The 20,426-nt window shown below is 34.9% G+C and overlaps 1 protein-coding gene across 2 annotated transcripts in view; it reads right to left on the bottom strand.

Annotated features, from left to right (window-relative positions):
• The window catches only part of LOC150109817 (kinesin-like protein KIF11), a 575,645-nt gene that overhangs the window by 306,835 nt on the left and 248,384 nt on the right, over positions 1-20,426 (bottom strand). For both annotated transcript variants that reach the window (XM_090396826.1, XM_090396834.1), the window contains exons 11-12: positions 16,618-16,705; positions 1,963-2,097 (exon numbers count right to left, since the gene is read on the bottom strand). In XM_090396826.1, the coding sequence (XP_090252952.1) occupies positions 1,963-2,097; positions 16,618-16,705 (223 nt within the window). The remainder of the gene's footprint in view (positions 1-1,962; positions 2,098-16,617; positions 16,706-20,426) is intronic.

Raw genomic sequence — 20,426 nt, 5'->3', positions numbered from 1 at the left:
TCAGAACATGACTGACTTTTGCTGGTAACTAATATCCTTCTCAGAGGGGACCCTCTACCTAAGCTGTGAATGTGGCACTGATTATTCTGCATGACAACCAATACAGCATGAGATGTATTATAAGGCACAACCATATTAGCATTTTGGTGTGAAGTCATTGCAAGTAAAAAAAAAAGTGGTAAGGTTGCAGAGGGCCTTTCCACATATCTGGGAAGTTTTAATCCTCAGTTCATCCCATGTTGGCCAGGTGGATTGGGCCTTGTGCCCACTAGATGAGGCAGACTACCACTGCATAAAACAAAATAAAATAGAAATGATTCATATCTAGACATCAAACACTCCCATAGCATTACGGGGGGATCAAAGAAGGGGGGAACCAGTCTACAGATAATAGCAGATGTATGAGGTGTGACAATTTAATTCCCGGAATGCACCTGTAAAAAACCTACATTCAGAACTATACAGTAGTGGCTATTATCACCTTCAAAATAGTCCCCTTGTGCATTTATATAGTGGTTTAGACAGTGTTCCCATTTCTAGAAACAGGCCTAGAACTCTTTTTCCAGAAGTCAGAAAATATTCATCCTTTTAGGCGCAGTCTTCAATTTTGGAAACAGCCAGAAATCACAGGGAGCCAAGTCAGGTGAATTTAGCAGGATGACCTAATTCAGTGATCAATTTTTTTGGCCAGAAACTCACTCCCAATGAACACATCCATCACAACATCCATGTTGTGATGGATGATCCACTTGTCAGGTCTTTTTCTCCAAACAGGATCTCAATCTTTTCAGCACCTCTAAATAGCAGTGTTAGTTGATCGTTTCTCCCTGTTCAATGAATTCATAGTGGACTATCCTCTTGCGATCAAAGAAACACACCAGCATGATCTTGAACTGTGAACGTGACATGCATGCTTTTTTCAGATGTGGCGAACTCTGGGCTTTCCACTGCATGCTCTGGCATTTTGATTCAGAATGTGCTGGAAGCACCAGGTTTCATCACCCGTAATTACTCTCAGAAATATGTCATTATTTGCAGAAAGATCAGTTACAACTTGAACCTGATGCTGCTTCTGTTCATCCATCAAGATCCGAGGCACAAACTTCACAGAAATATTTTGCATACCCAACTCTTTCGTTAAAAGTTAAAGTTAGCCTGACTGTTTCTTGATTCATTTGCAATTCATCAGGCATTAATTGCACACTTAATCATCTGTCAGACATTACCAAATCTAAACATTCACAAGTTCACATTTGCATTCATCGTTTTTGTTTTTGGCTACCCATTTCTGGTGTTGTCATTCACATCTTCTTGCAACCTTTGAATCTTATGCCACTCAAAGACACGTGACTTTTTCAGAGCATCCACACCACATGCCACTTTCAACAGTTCCAATGTTTCAGTAGCAGTTTTGCAGATTTCCACAAAAAATTTAAGCCAAAGTTTACACACATATCTCTACTGTTTTTGCAATGGCCAACTAGCAAATGGCTCTATAGGCTTAAGGTTTATGCACACATTAGTTAAAAGATGTACTGACACGATTACTCATGCGACTCCAACCAAATCACATACGGGTGACACTATGTGCCCATTCCGAGAATTAAATTGTCACACCTCTTATTTTACATGGAGTAAGGCATGGTCAAGCATCAGGAACCTTGAGTTTGTCAGTCCAAGGCTCACTTAAGTATGTGGTTGTTCATGTGTTTTATAAAGCTGAATGAAAATTAAATGTCAGGATTTGCTAAATTATTTATATTTTTTCTACCAGCAGTACTTATGATAAATTTAACAACGTTGTATTCAGTAAAAATATAATTAAATAATAAATTGGTATGCAAAAATGGCATTCAAGAACAATATACTGATATGAAAATCATTTAGGTTTCAGTTGTAAAACTACTGCTATCAGATTTGAAATACTTATTACAAAATAATTAAAAATCAAATCAACTTCACCTGTTTTGTAGATGCCAAACAATGCTGTGCTTCTTCATGCTTTAGTGATACCTCCTTCAATTTATTAGTTTCATCAATAACTTCACCTTCCTTTTGTTCAAGTGCTTCACATTTAACAGTGAATAGACTACGTACCTATTTGGGGGAAGAAAAGCAATAAATAGTGAATCAAAAATGACATCTTTAACCATATATGGTCAGAGTTTACTTCTGATAATTACAGCTATTGAATTCCAATTAACTTTGATGTAGTCCATCCATCATTTGTATATAATTTTTTTTATATGTAGTGAAGATGAATAACAAAACAAAAAAACAATTTATGCAGGGGACTAACTAAAGGAAACTTATAACCACAGAATAGTTTGTTGTAAAAGATAATCTGATTTGCATGTAAATTTTAGCATATCATTGGAACTATTGGACTTTGGTTAGGACTTTTCACTTTGTTATAATCATTACCAATTTTCTGATATGTACCCCCAAAGGGTACATATCAGAAAGAAACAAGGGTGTTCAAGCTGTTGTGACCAGCACTACATGATTAAGTTTACCATACCAATCTCCTATCAACAATTGTCCTCCAAACCTCTATTACTTGTCAGCACTCCACTAACATTACACTCTAAAGGCACTTATGACTGACTCCAACCACCTACACATTGGTCTTACCATGGGGTCCAGTTCCTGCTACCCTAGAATCAGATTGTTTTAATAACCTTTACTCTCCCATGTTCTTTAAGTGGTCATGCTACCTCAGATTAACTGTGCTCACACATTCTTGAATGCAGACAATGTCAGGTACCTTCCTAACGTCTTCATTTTTAATATGATTCAAGTGATGCCATCTCTTCATCATCTTAATTTTTTCCAGAACTCTTGTATCTGTCTCAAAGTTTGATATCTCAAGTCTTTGAACTACTGTTTCATTTCTGATGCAAATCTCAAATACATAATTTAAAACGGATTTATATACTGTTGGTTTTAGGTTTTGGCTAATTTCTCTTATTCCATATAAATTTATTCAACTGGTTCTTCATCATACCAGCTTTATTTATTCCATTGTCTATATCCAAATTAAGTTTGCTATCTTAACTAAAAGTGCCCTAACAATGGAAATTTTTAATTGTTCTTGTCTATTTTCATACTTTTGGTCTTTTTATTGCTAATTTTCAAGCTGAATTTGTTACAGCTGTTATGCAATCCTGCTAGAAAACCCTGGAGACTTGCAATAAATGAGTACACATTAAATGTGTTTAAGCATACAATAGTATTTGAATAAAGCAAAGTTTTTATATCTCTGATTCTAATATCAAGTTTAATCACTTTATTTCACAATGCAGTCAATATAGATTATGAATAAGAGTAAAGATAATGTGTATCCTTGTCTTACCCTAACATCAAACCATCTTGTATTTCCTTTAATCATAACTACTCAACTTAAATATACACTATGTATTGTCTCTGTATAATGCTCCATTTACCATACATAATGTTTCAAAAAGCTTTTCTCTGGGCACCTTGTCATATATGTTTTCAAAATCTAAGTAAATATCCTTGTCACATTTTCATTTCTCAACTATAGTAAAGTGAAAATCTGATTTTGACAACCTCTATTTGATGTGAACTCAGCTTTCTAAGTACCAGAGAAGCTTTGCATTTACCAATTTTTCCAAGACTGTAAAAAGGCAGCTATTCAAAAATAATGGGTACAATAATTGTTATTTATCAGTAATGGCAGTCTGGAAAGAAAAAGACTCAGGTGAAGAACAGCAAAGAATACTTGAAGAAAACCAAAGAAAAAGAGGAAGAATCTAGGAGAGATACTGCTAAATAATAAAAGGTGTATAAAAAATAGAAAATCTGAGAAAGAAGAAAGATGAATTTCTTGAATAAAACAATAAAACAATTTAAAGTACAGTATATGAGCAAATTTCAAAATGGGATATTGTTAATGAATACTGTTTTTTTTTTTTTTTTGTCTAAGAGCACATTGAATGTTCTAATAAGAAAGAAGCAGAGGAATATTTTGAATCACTATAATTTTGTAAATTCCTTATAATTTTTATATGAGGAACCTCATAAAAATTATAAGGAATTTAATTTATTAAGAAATGCTGGTTGGTCACTCAATAGAGAGGCCACTGACAAGTTGTTTTTTTTTTAATCTGAAGCAGAGTAGTATATGAACAAACAAGAATGTTTTGGAAAAGAGCACCTGATAGTAATGATAATATCTGCAGGATGTCAGGTCATGATCTAATTAGTACTGTCCCCTATTTTCTGCTTGATATATGCATAAATTTACATGAGGTGAACAGACAAGATAAGAAATAAATTTAGTTTAATCCTTTATCCAAGTGTGAGCAAACAAAGTTTGCACCTGAAAATATCTTCAGGACTGAGGTAAGGTAGTACAACACCAGGCAACTTGTTGCAAAGGTGGACAAGCTACCATCATTCCTATCTCAGTATCTCTCATAATGCAAAACACATCTCCTTGCAGATGTGTATAATGTTATGCATTAAGGGAAGGGCCACTACCCATACTGGTTATGACCTTTATTGAGGTCTCGTCAGTGGGAGCCAGGCCCTGAAGTGGAGATACCAGGCAGAAGCAATGGAGAGGTCATCTTTACCTATAGGAGTTGCCATAAGGTGTGCCACCTTATTATTAAATTATTCTGGATTTAGAGAAAGAAGTTGAAATTTATTTTGCACTTGGTTAGACTATAATAAATTTAGTTTAATCCTTTATCCCAGTGTGAGCAAACAAAGTTGGCACCTGAAAATATCTTCAAGACTGAGGTAAGGCAGTACAACTCTTATAGGTAAAGATGACCTCTCCATTGCTTCTGCCTGGTATCTCCACTTCAGGGCCTGGCACCCATTGATGAGACCTCAATAAAGGTCGAAACCAGTATGGGTAGTGGCCTTTCCCTTAATGCATAACATTATACACATCTGCAAGGAGATGTGTTTTGCATTATGGGAGATGCTGAGATAGGAGTGATGGTAGCTTGGCCTCCTTTGCTACGAGTTGCCTGGTGTTGTACTACCTTACCTCAGTCCTCAAGATATTTTGAGGCACAAACTTTGTTTACTCAAACTTGGATAAAGGATTAAACTAAATTTATAAAAGTCTAACCAAGTGCAAAATAAACTTTCAACAAGATAAGAAACATCACAAAGAAGACAACTGTTAGTGATATCTTCAAAATGGTTGAGGGGTAATATATGTATACTAGTCATTTGGATGAATTCAGATATTATACATAATGAACCAGGGATTATAAATAATCATCTGATATTTTGAAGAATTTGAAAAATTAAAAGCTGACTATACATCAAAATTGGCAGGGATTATGCATAATTTCCTATAATTCAAATTATTTATTTATGCACAGCAAGCTGCTAACAGGATGTTTAAGGACAAAGCTGTATAACTGAGAGAAGACCTCCACATAGACTTTAAAGGAATGCAGAGAACTGACCAGGATTATGACCTAATGTCCAATCCTCACCTTCTCATTGTGCACCCTGTTAGGTATCTACCTGGATACTGAATGAGGAGGGGCTTGCAATTTGGGATTTAACCAACCAAATTGTCACCACCTGGTTAAACAAGGCCACCATCGTACACAGGGATAACGGCAAAAAGTCAGCTACTGGAACAAATCTTAAAACATACCAACTCAACATCACAGTTCAAGATCAGTGCTACCAAATTAAGAAGCCTGCATGGCAAAGAAATGGAGCTAGCTGAAGAATTGGATAAGTGTCAGATTGACATAACAGAGGTAACTGAAACAAACAAAATTGGGCAAGATTTTTCGGGGCGGTAAATGCAAAATGTTATATTCAAGGCAATGACAATCAGGAAAAAGAAGATGTAGCTACAGTCGAACACAAAGCATGAGGCTAATCTTTTTGAATTAGAGATTAGTGGCATGAACAGATGGCATCAGCAGCATTTTCATTAAAAAATGAGGATATTAGAAAGAACTTAACATTATTAGCATCCAGGAATGTGTTAGGAAGTGCTTAAGGATCAAAGCTGTATAACTGAGAGGAAAACTCCACATAGCCTTGAAAGGAATGCAGAGAACCCAACAGGGCTTCTCGTCCAATCCCCACCTTCTCATGGTGCACCCTGTTGGGTAGCTACCTGGATAATGAACGAAAGAGGATGGGCTGGAAATTTGGGATTTAGCCAACCAAATTGTACTCTTATTGGCTTAAACCAATATAGCAAATGATGGTACAACACGACAAAATTTCATGCCGGCTGGGGTGTCGCCCGGTTAAACAAGGCCACCGTTGTTTTCGAACAGCAAAAAGTCAGCTACTGGAACAAATCTGAAAGTACACCCCAACTCAACAGACTTAAAGATCGGTACTACAAACATAAGAGGCCTGAATGGCAAAGAAATGGAGCAAGATGAAGAATTAGATAAGTATCAGATCGACATAATAGGGGTGACTGAAACAAAAAAGACAAAAACTGGTGAACTCTTTCTGAGCAAGAAATACAAAATGTTATTTTCAGGCATTGGAATCAAGGAAAAGAAGGAGTAGCCATAGTATTCAACACTAAATACAAGGCTAATCTTAAATGGCAGGCAGTCTCAAGTAGAGTGATATGGGCAAATATCAGAATGGGGAACTGGACAATGAGACTTATTTGTGCCTATGGTCCCACAGAAGGTTCTACTAAAGGTAGAAGTGGAGGAAGTTTTTGATGCGTTAGAAAAAGCAACTGACACAATAAAAAAGGGAAAGTTGGTCCTTGTTGGGGATCTAAATAGCAGAGTAGGAAATGACTGAGACACGCAAAAATATTTTGGGAAAATTTGGAGAAAAGACCAAAGCTAATAATGGCAAATGCCTCTTGGATTTCTGCTCAGGACATGGACTGGTTATTACTAACACCATGTTCCAATAAAAAAATTGTGCACAAATTCACATGGAGAGAGAGGTAAGGAATAAGAAGTCTCACTGACTATGTTATTGTTGATAGTGATGTTTACTTCCTGGTGCAGGACACCCGAGCGTACAGAGGATTTGAAATTGGAATTGATCACCATTCAGTCTTATGCAGGATAAAATTGAATTTCATATTGAAAAGAAGAACATGCAAGTTTTAAAGCAAATAAAAGTTGAGCAGCTCTCAGATGTGAACTGTAGACTAAAATATACAAACATTATTCAAGAAAAAATGAAATAGTTTGAGAACAGGAAACAAACCTTGAAGATTCAGTAGCAAGCCTTGAAGAAAACCCTGATTGATTCAGCCAGAGAGGCATATGGTGAGGTTGTCTGCAAGGATAGAAAAATCAGAACTCCATGGTGGACACAGGAAGTTAAACAAGCAGTGAAGGAAAAGAAGAAAGCATATCAAAAGTTCCTGGCAAATAAGTCTGCTTATGCTCTTAGAGAATAAAGAGACAAATGTAAGAAAGCTAAACACTGTGTGAAACTAGCTAAACAAAAGTCATGGGAGGACTTTCGCAAGAACATACAAATTAAATATCAAGAAGGTGGCAAGATATTCTGGAGGTTGTTGAAAAAGCTTAAAAAAAGTGCTGTAAAAGGAGTTAGAGATGATAAAGATGACATGAAAACAGGAGAAAAAGATATCCTTGAAGTATAGAGTAATTACTTCGAAAAATTGCTAAATGAAACTAGCAGTGATGACAAGCACATTGATCAAAAACACTGACCAGGCATGCAATCAAGAATACATATCCATGCTTGAAGTAGAAAAAGCCATCCAAAGTCTGAAATGTGGAAACGCAGCTGGAGTAGATGATATTAGACCAGCAATGCTGAAGTAAAGTGGTATAAAAGTTTTGCAGTGGCTGCACTGCATAGTTCAGAAAGCCTGGACAGAGAGGTGAATTCCTGATGATTGAAGTAGAGCTCTCATAGTACCTATATATAAAAAGGGAAATAAAACTGAATGTAAGAATTTCAGAGGTATTTCCCTACTGAGTATTCCTGGCAAGATTCATGCCAGTATAATTGAGAAGAATTGTGGAAGAAAAGCTTGGTGATGAACACGCTGGATTCCGGCCAAATAGAGGCTGTCAGGATCAGATCTTCACTTTACGACAAATAGTTAAGAAAGCATGGGAATGTAACAAACATTCGTATTTAAGTTTTGTCGATCTGGAAAAGGCATATGACAAGGTGCCAAGACAGAAGCTATTCAATATGCTACAGTTATATGGTGTCAATGGGGCATTATATGAAGCAATACTTAGTCTTTGAGTTGTAAGTCAGCAGTTAGAATTGAAGTACAGGAAGGTGGTTTAATGTTAAATCTGGTGTGAGACAAGGATATATTATCCCCTATGTTATTCATATCTATATGGATCACATTATGAAGGAATGTGGTATTAAACATGATATCAGAATTGGAGACGTTAATGTCAGCTCTGCTTTATGCAGACGATGTTATCCTTCTAAATAAATCTGCTACAAGTTTGCAAGATTCCCTGACTAAATTGAATAGCTGTTGTAATAGATATGGTATGAAGGTCATCATTAAAAATATAAAGAGAATGAAAATAGGCAGAATCATTGAAAATGTCAACTGTGTTGTGAATGGAGAACCTGTGGAACAAGTAGAACATTTCAGTTACTTAGGCACGATTTTTACTGAAAATGGTAAATTAAACATGGAAATAGACAACAGAATCAAAGCTGGTATGGTCAACTGAATAAATTCATATGGAATAAGAGAGAAATTAGTCAGAACACTAAATTAGCTGTATACAAGACAGTGTTCAAACCAGTTTTAACTTATGGATCTGAGAGCTGGTCAGAAGTAAAACACTTGACCAAAGACTAGACACTGCAGATATGAGACGACTGAGAAAGATTATAGGCATGAACAGATGGCATCAATGGCAATATATTAAAAGCTAGAATATTTGGAAAGAATTTGATATTGTCAGCATCCAGGAATGCATTAGCAGAGCTAATCTTAGGTGGTATGGTCACTTATGCAGAATTGGTGAGGAAAGATTAGCAAAACTAGTGTTTTCTGCCAAGTTGGCAAGAAAAAAAAGACTCAAAGGAAGTCCAAGATATAGGTGAATTGATACAATAAAAAGTGCCTTAGAAGACAGAAATATAAGATCTGATAATGTTGGAGTTTTGACAGGTAACAGATTGATTTGGAGGAAGTTTGTAATGATGTAAGTTTTTCATGTAGTACTATCATATCCTGTACACTCCCTTGAGGGTAACATGGCAGAAATTTGATGACTTTTTAAACAATAAATTACAGGTTATGTTTATTTTAACATCTATATTTCCTTGAAAAATGAAAGATCACAAAATTTTTGTTTTACAATTATTTCAGAATACTTTATTTTATAATGTACATATCATGTCATCATAAAACAGAATATATGAACCTTGTTCATCATGTAGATTTTTAATACCAATTAAAGTGTCCTTTCATAGTCACAAGGAGATCAGCATTCATTATTAAACATTATGGAAACTATTGTAGTATAGTAAAACTTCAGTTTAATATAAAGCAAAATAACCACACGATTCAACCTTCATATCAAGGTTAATAGGTTATCAGATAAAATAAATAGAATTCTACACCATTACTATTTTAATGATACTTTTAAACAACCACCTATAAAATTAAAAAACATATTCAACTCCTCAAGGATTCCATCCCTTTCTCTACGCTGGGATATACTGAATTTATTGCAAACATCTTTACTCCTTCCAAGCAGCTTTATATAGGCAGGCCTCCCATAAGGCTTTGAGGAATCAGCATAGCACACCTCTACTTCCAAGAACCAACAGGAAGAGAATATAACAGATCATCTGTTATATTCTGGAGAAACAGAATATTGTTGGCTTAACTTTGAGGAAATTGTAATTACAAAAATTTGATTTTTTGTTGTCACCACAATTGTCTACATTCTGTAGCATAATCCCTGATATTTAAAATATTGGGAGGGAGCTCCTAAAATTCAAGTTTAAGTACATATGTACCATTCTAGGAAATGATAATTATAATGGAAATACCTTTTTAACATAACTGAATTCGAACAGAAATTTTAAAAATACATGCCATTTGAACCATGTTAAATCAAAATAAACCATGTAAAAATAGAATTGCTTTTGTTTTCTAAACCGTGTTATTCACACACACACGCACACAAAGGGAAGTCCAGAAATTAAGTTCCAATGGGCTGTCAGAGAAACAGAAATACTTATAAAAACAGCTTTATTCGAAATTCAAGTAGACATCTTTCACTACTTGTCTACATAATTTCCACCACTGTTCAGGCACTTATCATAATGGGGCATCAAGATTTGTATACCTTCATCATAGTAGATTACCACCTGTGACACAAACCATGTATTGACTGCTTCTTTGACTTCATCTTGAAACCGCTGGCAACCAAGGAAAGATTTCAGATGTTTGAACAGGTGAAAGTCGCTTGACACGAGGTCAGGCACTCCGTTCATCATCGTGCACACCTGTCCTTCCTTCATTAAAAAGTCTTACCCATCTTCGTACCATTGAATCGCTCGACGTGTTTCTCCATAAACCTCAATCATTTGCCGAAGAATTTCAGCTGCTTTAACGTTCCTCACAAACAAGAAATGGCTGGTAATTCTATTTTCTTAGACATTATAAACACACACCAAGAAGCGTACACACTGCGAAAATGTCTGAAAATGGCACCAATGCCTTGGTAAGAATCAACAAACTCAGCACGCATGCACATCATTGCGATCGCAGCGCTGCAGTGAAAATATTTAAAAATGGAAACTTACTTTCTGGATGTCCGTTGTGTGCATATATAAATTTTTTTACTTTTGGTTTATTATATGTTAAAGATATCATGAAATTATATACTTGGTTTTAATCCTTTTCCCAAGGAAGAAAAACAATGTAAGGCACATAATCACTTCTGACCTACATATACATATGTAGGCTAATAACTTCATATCACTTGATTTAGTATGCATCCCATAATGAAAAGCGCATCCCAATTTTGGAAGTGGATAATGCTATGCAAAGTAGCTGAAATGTTTGACTTGTTCTGAAATATCAACTACATTCACCATATAGTTGATATTTTCAGTGCTTCTGCCAATTTTCATCGTCTTTGGCTTGTTATTGCTGAGTTTCATACCAAATTTATTACAACAATTATTCAATTTAGCCAGGGAATCTTGCAGAATTTTACTGGATTTATTTAGAAGTATAACATCTGTGTAAAGTTAACATCCCTAATTTTGATATCAGATTTAATACAACACTTTTCTTCATATGATCCATATAGATCATGATTAACAGAGGTGATAATGTACATACATCTCTAACAGAGATTTAATATTAAACCATCTTGCTGTATTTCCTTCAATTCTAACTACTGACTCACAACTCAAAGACTACTGCATGATATAATAACCAATTGACACCATACAACAGTAGCATTTTGAATAGCTTTTCCAGATATATAAAACTTAAATACAGATCTTTGTTATGGAAAGGATTGACTTCAATTGGGTTTATATAGGTCAAATTTATTTGAAACTAAGCAAGAAATACCAACAAGTTTTGCCAACTTAGCTGTTTGGGTTCTTCAGGGTAAAAAATAATAGATACAAAACAACTTAAACACTAAAACTGTTTATGAAGGGAACAACCGAATACAACTGTATTTTGGCAAAAAACAGAAAGAACACGTACATCACACACATGGAGTGTGTATGATGTCAACCGTTGTTTGTTATGTAGGAACGTTCTATAATTAGCAGAAAGATTAACTCTGGCAAGCTTAAATATCTTATGAGGGTCTTCCAAATATTGCACAGAATTAATCCTTGGGAAGACAATTTGGGGTTAGCACATCATTTCTCCACAATAAACCATACCATAGAATGGGACAAAAGCTCCATGCTCTACTTACAGGAAGATTTTCACTCCTGAATCATAAAAGAAGCCATAACAGTTCTGTTCTAAACACAATCTAAATAGTAAATTTAGTTTAATCCTTTATCCAATTGTAAGCAAACAAAGTTTGTGCCTGAAAATATCTTCAGGACTGAGGTAAGGTGGTGCAACACCAGGCAAATCTGAGCAAAGGTGGACCAAGCTCTCATCACTCCTTGTCTCAGTATCTCCCATAATGCAAAGCACACCTCCTTGATGAGATGTATACTGCTATGCTTTAAGGGTGGGGCCACTACCCGGACCGGTTTCGACCTTCATTGAAGTCTCGTCAGTGGGAGGCAGACCCAAACATGGAGATACTAAGGCAGAAGCAATAGGAAAGATCATATTTACCTATATGAGTTGGCAACAGGTGTACCACCATATTATTGAATTATTCTGGATTTAGAGAAAGATGTTGGAAGTTTATTTTGCACTTGGTTAGACCAGTGGTCTCCAAACTTTTTTTGATCACATACCCACAAGACAAAAAATAAATAGCACATACTCCAAAGTGATTGAGAGAGAGTTTCCATCGAGGAAATTTTTTTTTAACCATTTATCCATTTTGTGAAGTTTAATTTGTAAAATTTAAATATAATTCATTTACTATTGATAATATCAAGCACTTAACAAATGTAAGCAATTTTGATAATGTTAATTCACTATTTCTAGTGTAAACATAAAAGTAAGCACAAAAAGGCATTGGAATTGCACAGAAACAATATATACTAAAAAATCGTTAAACTTACTACCAATAGTCAAATAATTAATACAACTGTAGTGTCATCTGTAGATAGCAGGATAACTAAGCTATTTTCCTTCTCTAGTTGGGCTTGTCAACTAGATGATCTTCAAACAATGGCAATAAGAAGTAAGAGATTTACTTCCTAGTTTTAAAAAACATGACAGCTTTGCCACGGACAATTATGTGTGCAAAGTCACCCAATGTGTGCTACTTGCAAATTTAAGTTTACAGGATCTTTATAACGTCTTTGTCTATATTAAATAAATGTTTAATTGATGAAAGAAAGTAAAATTCTTTATTTTTAATTAATTACTTAATTTTTTTTCCTATCAATATAAAACTTTTTTTGAAGTACCCAACGTATCAACTCTCGTACCCCCAAGGGGTACGCATACCACACTTTGGAGACCACTGGGTTAGACTATAATAAATTCAGTTTAATCCTTTATCCAAATGTAAGCAAAAAAAATTCTTGCCTGAAAATATCTTAAGGACTGACGTAAGGTGGGGCCCTTCCCTTAATGCATAGCAGTATACATGTCTGCAAGGTGATGTGCTTTGCATTATGGGAGATACTGAGACAAGGAGTGATGAAAGCTTGGTCCACCTTTGCACGGAGTTGCACCACCTTACCTCCTAACCAAAGTACCAGATCAACATAATAGAGGTGACTGAAACAAAAAAGACCAAAACAGGTGAGCTCTTTCTGAGCAATAAATACAAAATGTTACATTCAGGCAATGACAATCAAGGAAAAGAAGTAGCCATAGTATTCAACACTAAACACAAGCTTAATCTTCTTGAATGGCAGGCTATTTCAAGTAGAGTGATGTCATAAATATCAGAATGGGGAACTGGACAAAGACTTATTTGTGTCTATGGTCCCAAAGAAGGATCTAAGGTAGAAGTGGAGGAATTTTTTTTGATGCTTTAGAAAAAGCAACTGACACAATGAAAAAATGAAAAGTTAGTCCTTGTTGGGGATCTAAATAACAGAGTAGGAAATGATTGTCAGACACAAAAATATTTTGGGAAAATTTGGAGAAAAGAGCAAAGCTAATAATAATGTCAATTACTTGTTGGATTTCTGCTCTGGACATGGACTGGTTATTACTAACACCATGTTCCAACAAAAATATGCACAAATTCACATCGAGAGAAGAGGCAAGGAATAAGAAAAGTCTCATTGACTATATTATTATTGACAGTGAAGTTTTCTCTCTGGTGCAGGACACCCGAGTGTACAGAGGATTTGAAATTGGAATTGATCACCATTCAATCTTATGCAGCATAAAACTGAATTTCATATTGAAAAGAAGAACATGTAAGAAAGTTTTAAAACGAATAAAAGTTGAGCAGCTCTCCGATGTGAAGTGTAGACTAAAATATACAAACATTATTCAAGAAAAAATGAAAAAGTTTGAGAACAGGAATCAAACCTTGGAGATTCAGTGGCAAGATATAAAGAAAACACTGATTGATTCAGCCAGAGAGGCATGTGGTAAGGTTGTCTGCAAGGAGAGAAAAATCAGAACTCCATAGTGCACTCAGGAACTTAAAGAGGCAGTGAAGGAAAAGAAGAAAGCATATCAAAAGTTCCTGGCAAATAAGTCAGCTTGTGTTCTTAGAGAATACAGTGATAAATGTAAGAAAGCTAAACACTATGTAAAACTAGCTAAACAAAAGTCATGTGAGGACTTTAGCAAGAACATAAATATCAAGAAGGTGGCAAGATATTATAGAGGTTGTTGAAGCTCATAAATGGAGGAAAGAGTGCTATAAAAGGAATTGGAGATGATAAAGGTGATATGAAAACTGGAGAAAAAGATATCCTTGAAGTATGGTGTAATTACTTTGAAAAATTGTTAAATGAAACTAGCAGTGATGACAAGCACATTGATCAAAAACACTGACCAGGCATGCAATCAAAAATACATATCCATGCTTGAAGTAGAAAAAGCCATCAAAAGTCTGAAATGTGGAAAGGCAGCTGGAGTAGATGATATTCGACCAGAAATGCTGAAGTAAGGTGGTATAAAGGTTTCACAGTGGCTATACTGCATAGTTCAGAGGGCCTGGACAGAAGGACGAATTCCAGATGATTGGAGTAGAGCTCTTATAGTACTCATATATAAAAAGGGAATTAAAACAAGAAATAAAAGAATTACTCTGGATTTTCCCTACTGAGTGTTCCTGGTAAGATTTATGCCAGTATACTTGAGAAACTGGTCGAGAAGGATTGTGGAAGAGAAGCTTGGTGAGGAACAAGCTGGATTCCGGCCAAATAGAGGCTGTCAGGATCAGATATTCACTTTACGACAAATAGTCGAAAATTCATGGGAATATAACAAAGATCTGTATTTAACTTTTGTAGATCTGGAAAACTCATATGACAGGGTGCCAAGAGAGAAGCGATTCAAAACACTACAGTTGTATGGTGTCAGTGGATCATTATATCAAGCAATAATTAGTCTTTATTTGAGTTTTAAGTCAGCAGTTAGAATTCAATGAAGTACACGGAGATGGTTTAATGTTAAATCTGGTGTGAGAAGGATGTACATTATCCCCTCTGTTATTCATTATCTATATGGATCATATTATGAAAGAAATGTGGTATTAAACCTGATATCAAATTTGGAGATGTTAATGTCAGCTCCTTGCTTATGCGGATAATGTTATACTTCTAAATAAATCCACTACAAGTCTGCAAGATTCCCTGAGTAATTTGAATAACTGTTGTGATAGATATGGTATGAAGGTCAGCAATAACAAGACAAAGATAATGAAAATAGGCAGAAGCACTGAAAATATCAACTGCATTGTGAATTGAGAAAACAATAGAACAATTAAACATTTCAGCTACTTAGACACGATTTTTAGTGAAGATGGTAAATTAAATATGGAAATAGACAACAGAATCAACAAAAGTTGTATGGTAAGAAGGCAACTGAATAAATTTATATGGAATAAGAGAGAAATTAGTCGAAACACTAAATTAGCTGTATACAAGACTGTGTTCAAACCAATTTTAACTTATGAATCTGAGAACTGGGTCAGAAGTAAAACACATGACCAAAGACCACAGATATGAGTCCCGAGAAAGATTAGGGGCGTGAACAGATGGCATCAATGGCAATATCATATTAAAAACAAGTATATCAGGAAAGAACTTGGTGGTATAGTCACTTAAACAGAATGGGCGAGGAAAGATTAGCCAAACAAGTGTTCTCTGCCAGTTGGCAGGAAAAAACCCAGAGGAAGACCAATATATAATTGGATTGATACGGTAAAATTTGCCTTAGAAGATAGATATATAAATATAAGATCCGACAATGTTGTAGCTTTGGCAGGTAACAGATTGATTTGGCAGATAATTGTTGGTAGGAAGTTAGTAATGATGTAAATTTTTCATGTAGCACTATCATATCTTGTACACCCCTTGAGGGTAAATGTCAGGAATTTGATGATTGTAAAATGTTTTAAATCGGTAACTAAATTATTTCATTCTGGCGAGTAATTTTTTAAAATAGTTAGCCATAAAAATTTATAGAGAGAAAATTTTTGAAATCTAAAATTTTTAAGATGTATATAGGCACACTAATCGAATTTGGGTATCGAAAATGCACTAATAGAGGGATATTACTGTAATACTAATTTATATAAAATTAATTATTATAAAATTTATAATTAAAGATTAAGATGATTATAAAATTAATCAACTAATTAGTTGATTAATTTTTGAAGTTTTGTGTTAGATCATAGTTGGGCTGGATGATCAATATGACGTACACTTTGAGAAAATACACACCTCAAAATGGTGATATGGCATTTTGCAATGTGTGTATTAACTACATACATTAATAAGAATCCTGTATATAGATTAATAATGAGTATTCAATCATTTTGTAGTATAATAACTTACCTTCTCCATCTCTTCTTTAAGTGCTTCAATATGAGCTTGACCTTCTTTAATTTCTTCTGTTTTGTATGCAAGATCACATAGCATTGCACTAATTATAGGAAAAGGGAGAGTGAATCAAAATTTCAGTTTTATTGAATAAATTCAATTGAATAATAAAATTATATTAACATTAAATAAAAACATTAAAGTTTAACAATGCCAAATATAATTAATAATATATAATTAATACATATTAATATATATAATTAATAAGGGGTGCTTAAGGTTCAAAGCTATATAACTGAGAAGACACCTCCACATAGCCTTTAAAAGGAATGCAGAGAACCGATCAGGGCTTCTGACCTACTGTCCAATCCTCATCTCTTGGTGCACCCTGTTAGTTATCTACCTGGATACTGAACGAACGAGGATGGGCTGGCAATTTAGCATTTAGCCAACCTACTTATATACGTATTGGCTTAAACCAAAATAAAAAATTATGGTACATGACAAAATTTCAGGCCGGCCAGGAGTCGACCGGTTAAACAAGGCCTCCAGTTGTTTTCGTCAGGAAACCAGACCAAACAGCGAAAGGTCAGACACTGGAACAAATCCTAAAACCCACCCCAACTCAACATCAGTACTATCAACATAAGAAGCCTGAATGCAAAAAACTGATTATAAAATTAATCAGTTTAATGGGGCTGGCTACAGAATTGGATAAGTACCAGATCGACATAATAGGGATGACTGCAACAAAAAAAAAGGCAAAAACTGGTGGATCTTTCTGAGCAAGAAATACAAAATGTTATATTCAGGCAATGACAATCAAGGAAAAGGAGTAGTCATAGTATTCAACACTAAATAAGAGGTTAATCTTCTTGAATGGCAGCCACTCTCAAGTAGTGATGTGAGCAAATGAGAAAACTAGACAATTACAATTATTTGTGCTTATGGCCATGCAGAAGGTTCTACTGAGGTAGAAGTTGAAGAATTTTTTTTGAGGCTTTAAAGAAAGCAACTGACACAATGAAAAGGTGGCACTTGTTGGGGATCTAAATAGCAGAGTAGGAAATGATTGGCAGATATAAAAAACTATTTTGGGAAAATTTGGAGAAAAGAGCAAAGCTAATAATAATGGCAAATACCTGTTGGATTTCTGCTCAGGACATGGACTTGTTATTACTAACACAATGTTCCAATATAAAAATGTTACCAAATTCATTCACATGGAGAGAAGAGGCAAGGAATAAGAAAAGTCTCATTGAGTATGTTATTGTTGAGAGTGATGTTTTCTCCCTGGTGCATGACACTAGAGTGTACAGAGGATTTGAAATTGGAGGTGATCACCATTTAGTCTTAAGCAGGATAAAATTGAATTTCATGTTGAAAAAATAACATGTCAGAAAGTTTTAAAGCAAATAAAGTTGAGCAGTTCTCAGATGTGAACCTTAGACTAAAGTACAGAAACATCATTCAAGAAAAAATGAAAGAGTAAGAGCAGGAACCAAACCTTGGAGATTCAGTGGCAAGCCCTGAAAAAAATACCGACTGATTCAGCCAGAGAGGCATGTGGTGAGGTTGTCTGCAAGGATAGAAAAATGGTGGACACAGAAATTTAGAGCCAGTGAAAGAAAAGAAGAAAGCATGTCAAAAGTTCCAGACCAATAAGTCCTTAGAGTACAAGCTTGTACTCTTAGAGAATACAGAGACAAATGTAAGAAAGCTAAACACTGTGACACTATCTAAACAAAAGTCATGGGAGGACTTTGGCAAGAAGATAGAAAATAAATATCAAGAAGGTGGCAAGATATTCTGGAGATTGTTGAAGAAGCTCAGAAACGAAGGAAAGAGCTGTAAAAGGAATTGGAGATGATAAAAGTGACATTAAAACAGGAAAAAAGATATCCTTGAAGTATGGAGTAACTACTTCAAAAAAATTGATAAATGAAACAAGCCGTCATGACAGCACAGTGGTAAAAACTGCAGACCAGGCATTCAGTCAGGAATATATATATATATATATATATATATATATATATATATATATATATATCATACCTCAAGTATGAAAAAGCCATCAAAAGCCTGTAAATCGGAAAGGCAGCAGGAGTAGATGATATTCAACCAGAAATGCTCAAGTATAGAGATATAAAAGTGTTACAGTGGCTGCACTGCATAGTTCTGAAGGCCTAACAGAGGGACAAATTCAAGATTATTGGAGAAGATCTCTCATAGTACCCATATATAAAAACAGAAATAAAATTGAATGAGAATTACAGAGGTATTTCTCTGAGTATTCCTGGTAAGATATATGCAAGCATACTTGAGAAACAGTTGAGAAAAATTGGGGAAGAAAAGCCTGGTGAAGAACAAGATGGATTCAGGCCAAATAGAGGCTGTCAGGATCAGATTTTCACTTTATGACATATAGTTCAGAAATCATGGGAATATAACAAAGATCTGTATTTATGTTTTGAAGATCTGGAAAAGGCATATGACAAGGTGCCAAGAGAGAGAAAGATGCTATTCGAAACGCTACAGTCATACAGTGTTAATGGAGCATTAGATCAAGCAAAACTTAGTCTTTATTTGAGTTGCAAGTCAGCAGTTAGAACTGAAAGAAGTACAGGAGGATGATTAAATGTTAAATCTAGTGTCAGCAGGATTTACATTATTCCCCTCTGTTATTTGTCATCTATATGGATCATATTATTAAGGAAAGTGACATTAAACGTGATATCAAAACTGGAGAATTTAATCTCAGATCTTTGCTTTATGCAGATGTTATACTCCTAAATAAATCTGCAAGATTCCCTGACTAAAGTTGTAGTAGATATGGTATGAAGGTCAGCATTAAAAAGAGAAAAACAATGAAAATAGGCAGAAACATTGAAAATATCAACTGCATTATGAATGCAGAACCAATAGAACAATTAAACATTTCAGCTACTTAGGAACAATTTTTAGTGAAAAAATTAAATTAAATATGGAAATAGACAAAGGAATCAACGAAGCTGGTATGGTAGGAAGTCAAATGAATAAATTTATTTGGAATAAGAGAAATTAGCCAAAACACTAAATTAGCTGTATACAAGAGAGTATTCAAGCCAATTTTGACTTATGGGTCAGAGATGAGCCAGAAGTAAAACACTTGACCAAAGAATAGAGATTGTATATGAGAGTCCTGAGAAATATTAGGGTCATGAACGGATGGCAATATTATATTAAAAACGAGGATATTAGGAGAGAACTTGACATTGTCAGCATCCAGGAATGCATTAGTAGAACTAATCTCAGGTGGTATGAAACAGGATGGGAGAGGAAAGATTAGCAAAACAAGTGTTCTCTGACAGGTCATTAGGAAAACGACCTATAGGAACACCAAGATATGGGTGGATTGATACAGTACAAAGTGCCTTAGAATATAGAAATATAAGATCTAATAATATTGGAGTCTTGATAAGTAACAGACTGATTGAGGAAAATTGGAGATAGGAAGTTAGTAATGATGTAATTGTTCATGTAGTACTATCATATCCTGTACACCCCTTGAGGGTATATATCAGGAATTTGATGATAATGATGAAAATTCATAAGGCAGTATCTGACACAAGTAAGGTATAAATAACCTGTTATTTATGCCTTACTTGTGTCACCATTAACTTCTTTACCATGCTTTTCATCATCCTAATCTGTACTTTATACTTTTGATGGATCCGATTGTCACTATCTGTCTTTTACCTCCTCCATAGCATTTTTTTTTCCCAGCAAGTGCATGCTTGTGTTCAGAAATTCTGATATTCACTGTCCTGCCTGTTTGGCCAAAG

Source organism: Typopeltis vanoorti, chromosome 1 (genome assembly GCF_054136105.1).
Source record: "Typopeltis vanoorti isolate ZY-2024b chromosome 1, IOZ_Tvanoo_1.0, whole genome shotgun sequence".
Classification (NCBI taxonomy): domain Eukaryota; kingdom Metazoa; phylum Arthropoda; class Arachnida; order Uropygi; family Thelyphonidae; genus Typopeltis; species Typopeltis vanoorti.
This window is presented reverse-complemented; position numbering and strand designations above follow the sequence as displayed.